The sequence below is a fragment of the Rhipicephalus microplus genome, chromosome X (genome assembly GCF_043290135.1).
Source record: "Rhipicephalus microplus isolate Deutch F79 chromosome X, USDA_Rmic, whole genome shotgun sequence".
In the NCBI taxonomy this organism is placed as follows: domain Eukaryota; kingdom Metazoa; phylum Arthropoda; class Arachnida; order Ixodida; family Ixodidae; genus Rhipicephalus; species Rhipicephalus microplus.
In genome coordinates this window covers 138,141,189-138,148,368 of record NC_134710.1, presented here as the reverse complement: position 1 = coordinate 138,148,368, position 7,180 = coordinate 138,141,189, and the positions used below count along the sequence as shown (strand labels likewise).

The following is a 7,180-nucleotide window of genomic DNA, read 5'->3' as shown; positions in this document are numbered from 1 at the left end:
TTCACTCACGTTTTACGGCTATTAGATAGTTACGTAATTTACATACAATTTATATATATATATATATATATATATATATATATATATATATATATATATATATATATATATATATATATATATATATATATATATATATATATATATAGTATCCATTCATCGATAGTTGCATACCGTGCCGCGTACGCCACGTCCGTTACGACTGAGTATGCCGCGGTGGTGTCGGAAGTTGCCTACGTATAGGTGGGTGCTTGATAAGTTCCCCCAGGCCTCACCACAACCATTAGTCATACCAGGTTGACTTTTAATTCGTAGAATCGCATTTAGAAGCAACCAAGACAAATAATTTGCTGTCACAACGCATTTATTTTCATTTTTTTCCACAATGAAAAGGCAGCGTCACCAGATTAAAAACAGCTGGCGGCATACCGTGCACAGTGTCAATCATACAAAATGAAAAGCAATAAACACTAGGTGAGTTTACAAAGGAATGGTTATGATCATCGTTAGGGGGTGAGCCGAAGTGCGCCAACAGCGAGCACAACGCTTCATTTAAAAGTGAAATGGTTAAATTATGTGTTTCTGATGAACAGCCAGTAGCGACTAAGTTGGCCCTACGAATCGGAAAATGGCTATGCTAACGTCCCTAACGACCTCACAGAGGTCACAGAAGGCGACATACAAAAACCACATTCTAGGTGAACACTCTTTTTTGAACAAATGCAAAACCACACATATTCCCTGCGCCACGCAGTGCGGGAGCATCGCTCGCTCATGTAGGCGGACAGGACGAGGAGTGAGTTGATCTGCGATGAGACGAAACGGTCGTTCAGCTATTCCCATTCGAACGAAAACCATGCCCGAGGCATTTTCCCACCATGAACAACAGTGCACTATAGAATGGAACAAACCATTAACTCGTTACGCCAAAGGCAGCGGTCAAGGAGACTCAATAACTGGCTGAACAACAGATTAAGTCAAATAATTATCTCAGTAACAAGAAGTGCTCTAGCAGCTCATTAGACGACACTTCAACAAGCCAGAGAAACAGAACAAAGATCGCTTCCAGAACACATCTTCAACACCAGTTGCCCTTTTTTTTTTTTTGTCAAAGAATCTGTCGACTAAAGTACAATCATTCCTCGCAACTCGAAGACTTTACCATGTCTAAACATCACGCCAGAGAACTCAAAGGGGCGTATAATGAAATTAAACAATAATAGGCCATATAATGATACACATGTTAGACTGTGTCTTTATTAACCGAAATGGCAGTACGTCTGTCTTGCACGTGGCTGCGCTGAAAAAAAAAAGGGGGGGGGAGGGGGTCGAAAGGTAACGCAAAAAATGAGACGACAAATAAAACACTCTAGAAAATGGTGCGCCGGTCAGGACACCAGATTGTTTACAATGAACACAAGAGATGTGCAAGGTAAAGAAAAACGACGATGATCCGCAACACTGTCGAGAGTTTTTGCCCCTTACGTCTATAATGTGCGGGTGGTAGGCGCTAATTCGAGCAAGAGGTATGCAAGCGAACCCGAAAGCGACAAATATACAAGATGCAAAACGCCAGGAATCGCGCGAAAGTCGAGCGGCTGCGCTTTTGCCATCCTTCACACCCTCATACCATTTCGTTGTTTGGAACGTTTCATCATCTCTGTGAGAGCGCTGCGCATCGCAAGCCTCCACTTGGAATGTATACTGCGCGTCAATGTGCGCTTTCTAACGCAGAGCACTTTTTTTTTTTTACCTACACATCGCGGCCACAAGCTTTCGCGCCTTCTCGACGCATAACGAAAGGCACGGGTGCCGACCGTAGATCGGCCAAATGAAGCGGCGTTTTGAACAGTCTTTTGCGGTTGAAGTGATATGGGGATTTGTGAGTCCGCAAGCACTGCATCTACACAACACACGTTAACTTAACCACGCACTCTCGCACTCGCAACGAAAAAAAAAGGAGCATATTATTAAAGCTCAGTATTAGCCTTCACGCACTCATGATGACAAGATTTGAACACGCCGTTCACATTTCTGTCCCACTGCGGTGCCCCAAAGATTGCCGTGATGAAGCCAAAGAATGCGCAAGTGAACTTAAAAAAAAAAAAAGGAAATACCGACGGTCGCATACCAGTTCAGTGACTAACGAAAGACCTATCAGAAGCCAATAAATAAAAGGAAGATACTGATTTGCCTCGGAAGGATACTACAATTCGGTTTTTAAAAGGCACAAGTAACTCGTGAACTGTGGTAAATGGTTATAAATGGCTGTCAGCAAACGATTTAAACCATCACTCCGGTGTCTATAAACATTCTCAACACTTAGCTAGCGGGAACGTATTTTACAAAGCCGTATTTCCAGTTTCAGTCATTTCATAAGATTAATTAGTTTATTCAAATCTCATGTTCAATCTCGAGTGTGGCCGATGTGCGACAGATGCTGGAAAACGCTTGAAATGTAAGACGCTGTGATGTGTCTGCGATGGCTACTTGCACAGATACAAACGAATATAGCCTTGCCGGAGCCCGTATTTTTGGGCAACAATGGTGTACCTCCTATATTTGAAGTGTAGACAAATATTTCTCGCAAAAGTTCAGAGCGTTCGAATTGTTACTATACAAGAAAACATTCACCTAAAAATTTAAATAACAATATGCATATACATATATACTTGAGCCTGCAACAACGTTTCTTGCGCTAACAAGTCAACTGTTTTCTCAGGCTGAGTCTTTTGAGGAGTCGCCTAACACTGAAGCACCGTCATGCCAACGTGAGCAATATATTAATGAAGTTCGTGTGGAAAAAGTACAGGGCTGGCACTCGCGAAACCGAGAGAGCACCTTGCAAGTGCGTTCTCGAAATGGCTACACGAGCATTCACATAATGACCATAGTAAATAGAGACGAAAAAGCTGTGCGACCGAATATTCGAGCCCATCGAAAATGCAGTTGCAATGAATGTACGGACGTAGGAGCACAATGGGGAGCGGCTAATTCACGTACTCTAATTTACTTCGCACTGAGGTTGAATACTTGGAACGCCGAAAACAACGCGCAAGCGAGACAGGAGACATTAGAGCCGAGTTTCGCGTCAGCGAAACGCGTTATCAAACGGTTGTACGGATCCAACCACGGTAAACGCATGGCTGAGAACAAATATTTTCTGTAAAAACTCTTAAATAAGTATTATTAATAAAGAAAACTTAAGAAAGAACAGAAAAGCATGACACACGTTCCGCCTACGTTCTCAATGAAAACCTGCTGATAATGAAGCTGGTTTTCATAACAGCCGTGTCAAACAAATAGACCAGCCCTCGAAATTCCCTTCTTTTGTTCGTTCCGTCGGCCTCGTTGGAGTAGTGGTTAGAATGCTGAGAGTAGTGGTTAGAATGCTTTCGGTCGCGGGGGTTGAATTTCTACGGTAGCGAAATGATAGAGGTTCTTGTACTCTGCGATGTCAATCGGTACACGTTAGTTAACACCAGACGGTCAAAATTCCCAGGCCGATGTCAGTCGGTGCACATTAAAGAACACATGGGCGAAATTTTCAGAGCATTCCATTACGGCGTCCCTCATAATCATAACGTGTTCTGAGACATAAAACCCCCGACGTTACTATTATTAATAATATGTGGGGTTTAACATCCCGAAACCGCGACTTGATTATGAGGGACGCCGTAGTGGAGGGCTCCGGAAATTTCGACCACCTGGGGTTCTTTAATTGAACATGCACCTCATCTAAGCACACGGGCCTCAAACATTTTCACCTCCATCTAAAATGCAGCCGCCGCAGCCGGGGATATTATTATTATTATTATTTGTTCTGTATAAATGGTTCATACCAAAGACAGCTCTACTGTCGCTTGTTAATTAAACCACTACGGAGTTCCTTGAGCAGTATACGGATCGTTGAAGAGACGAAGGTTCAGTACCTTTGTAAATTTATTGGTAGTTTTATAGATCCACCAGTATACACTTTACAAATTAACGTTCACAATCCAGTATATTATGGATGGGATCCTCGGTGTAATAATCGAATGATTGCGCAGCAAATATATGCCACGTGTTCCAAGAGCACTACAAAGCATGGATAAGTGTTGTCCTGCGCTACTTCCACCACTCCCCTTTTTTATTACGTAACGAGTTAAGTAAAGTGGTGATGATTTACGACCAAATTTACATATAACTAGACACTTTACCCAGCCCACTTTTACATACCAAATGGTATATGGTGCGCGAATAAACGAAAGCATTGAAACTGAGGTTTCGACGCGGACCCGTCTGGTAGGGAAGTGGCATGATATAATTAAAAGAAAGTTAAAAGGACGCCAACCATAAAAAATAGTACGAAAAAGACGTTTCGGCTCCTCTGAAGGGCGCCTATAGTTCACGACGAAAACTTTTTTTTTTGAACAAGGCTTCCGTCAAGGGAGCCGAAACGTCTACTTGTACACTTTTCCATGGTCGGTGCCCTTTGAATTTTATCAAACGAAAGTATCGCTCGAGATTATTCTATCTCTCGAGCGCTCTTACCTAAATTGTCCGGAACGCTTTTTTTTTTTTTAAATCAGCGGCAGCCAATATTAAAAAGAAAAGGAATTACAGCGCGTCAAGCGCCATTGTTTCCAGCCATACGTTTACCAAGGATGCAGACTATGATCCGTACCGAGCGGAGTTAGTTGATCCCATCGCTCATTTTGGCCTCTCCCCACACAAAGTTTTTTTTTTTTTCCTGCAAAACATTCAATGAATCACACACTTGGTTTCCTTCGAAAGACTGCCAACATTTTTAACGGCAAGTTTTCTTTTGTGCAATGGAAAGGCTATCTCGAAATGGTAACACGTTAAGCACCATGAAATATTAATTTATTAATTTTTCGATCTGCTGCACCGATGAAGTCGCACATGCAGCACGTGCCGCAAACAGTGATGAACAGCGCGTGTGGGTATCGATAGGCGGGATCACCAAGCACTAAGACATCGGGCAGTATTTTTTCCATAATTTAATTACGCAAGTAGGATATTCAAATGCTGCTTTCATTGAAGAACGACGTAAAGAAAAAAGGTCTTCTCAGCATCGCCAATGAACCCTATGTCACCCGAAAAATACACGTTTTTACTCCACAGTATCGATTGACAAAATACGCACCAGAAATTCAGATTATTTCAATTACGCAAGGTTTCCAGCCAAGAAGAAGCTAAGTACAACAGAAAAGTGGGATAATTGTAAGGGATTCACCGTGACAGAAGGCAAGACGTGCGAACAAGAACGCGAGAGAAACAAAACCACACAACACACAGCTAAGCACCGCACCTTAATGATTTTGCCAGCTGCCAAGTAAAGACTATTTGGAAAGGTCAATATGTTTAGTAGCTTTTTTGTTTCAATTTCAACCAATATCGCAATCCTTCGTGGTACCAGAAATCCCACTGTATTCCATTACAATCAATAAGACCGTACAATAATGTCCAAGAAACTGCACTGAAATTCTGAACTTGACCTGAACACTGCGTGCCTCAAAGCAGACGCACAACAGGTCTACATTATCGACTCGCAAACGTCATGAATGGCGAACTGGAACCCGCGGCGCCACTCACCATATAGTGACGCAAACGTTGCTGAACGTTAATCCACAGCCCATTAATTTTTAGTATTTGTTGATTTGGCGCAACAACGGCAATGCAAAACGATACCAAGGCACCACCTAGTAGCACTTTAATATGAAACAGTAACGGGCGAAGCGCTCAACGCAATCGCGATAAAATGGCAACCCAACGAAATGTGCAAGATACATCCACACAGACACGAGCCATGTATACGCTTCCCACACATTCGGCGTCGTTGTTTTCAAGTCACCACGAGGAAAACTGGTGAGTAGCTGACAATTGTAATGTGTGTATACTACAGTTTCATTCCGGGATCCTTTCCAAATCGACTTCAGCTGGTGTTACGCGATACAAAAGTAACTCTTTTTACGCGCGTACTAGCGCAAGACACAAATGGCAATAACATAAATATTTAGTATCAGCGACTCCAAAAAAAAAAATACAGATGATAAACGACACGCTCATCTACACACAGTGAAGGATGCGCTGTGTATCACCCATACAAAAAACATTCAAAGAAAAAAAACGAATAACGGCAAAAAAAGAAAAACCCACGACAGAAACGCTAAAAGTACTGTACAATGGCATACACAAAGACCTCGCAATAACATGGCTTTTCTATCACAGAGCGGCGTTCCTGTCAAAACTGTCGTCACAAAAGGCACCGCCGTGAGATGCGCACGGCCGAAGGGAATTTGTGGCCGGCAAGGTGTCGGCCAGGCGCATCTATAGCCTCGACTCGGGGGCAGACATACGCCATCGACAGGCCACTTCATCAGCTCTTGCACTCGCTTCCCCCCCGGCAGGCCCGAAAGGGCACGGATCGAAGCCAGCATCGCAAAGCGAAAGAAGGCGCGCGCTTTCCGATGAGCTCTCTCTCGTTGGCGAAGAAGACGAGAAGGGAGACTATCCAGCGTCTCAAGGCATCAGCGGTTGCCCGTCTGCGAGTGGAGAAGTATTCACACAATGGCACTGTCGGTGGTGGATGCTTGAGTGTTGACGGACCCGCCGGCGAGCTCACTCGAGGCCCTGCATGAGGATGTGCATCTCGCGAAAAAGGTGGCCCAGCTTGCCCTGCATCGTTTGGCGCTTGAGCAGAAACGACCGGATGGAGAGCAGCTGGTTGTAGCAGCTCATGCACTTGTTGTACCTGTCGGAACGAGAAGAGAAGCGTTCGCGTGATGCTTCACTGCACAGTAAAAAGCGATGATCGCAAATGCCGGCAGTAAAGATGAGCCAGTGTAAAGCTTTCCCATTTTGTGGCTTCGATGGACAACAAAAATAGCACAGAAAAATCAGCTGGGAATGTTGGCAGGCGGCCATAAATTACAACCGAGATTAACACGCATGAGACAAGACAGCCACGGGCGCTGTACGTTTAAATGTGCGTTGCTCTTTTCTTGCTGCCAACACTGTTTGGTCAGCCGCGCGCGCCTGTGCGCGCTTTTAAGCACGTACTCGCCTGAAATCTCATCAGAAGTTTCAGCGAAATAGTCGACAACAGTCTGTCATAAGGGACAAGGAAATGTTCGGGGGCCGTGCCAACCCGTGCCCAGGGCCCGTTCACGGAGCC

At 44.1% G+C, this 7,180-nt stretch overlaps 1 protein-coding gene across 4 annotated transcripts in view; it reads right to left on the bottom strand.

The window, feature by feature from the left end:
* Window positions 1-346: 346 nt before the first annotated feature.
* The window catches only part of kat80 (katanin p80), a 239,222-nt gene continuing 232,388 nt past the window's right edge, over window positions 347-7,180 (bottom strand). For all 4 annotated transcript variants that reach the window (XM_037427880.2, XM_075877832.1, XM_075877834.1 and 1 more), the window contains one exon: window positions 347-6,757. In XM_037427880.2, coding sequence (XP_037283777.2) covers window positions 6,625-6,757 — 133 coding nt within the window. In that variant the 3' untranslated portion in view covers window positions 347-6,624. The remainder of the gene's footprint in view (window positions 6,758-7,180) is intronic.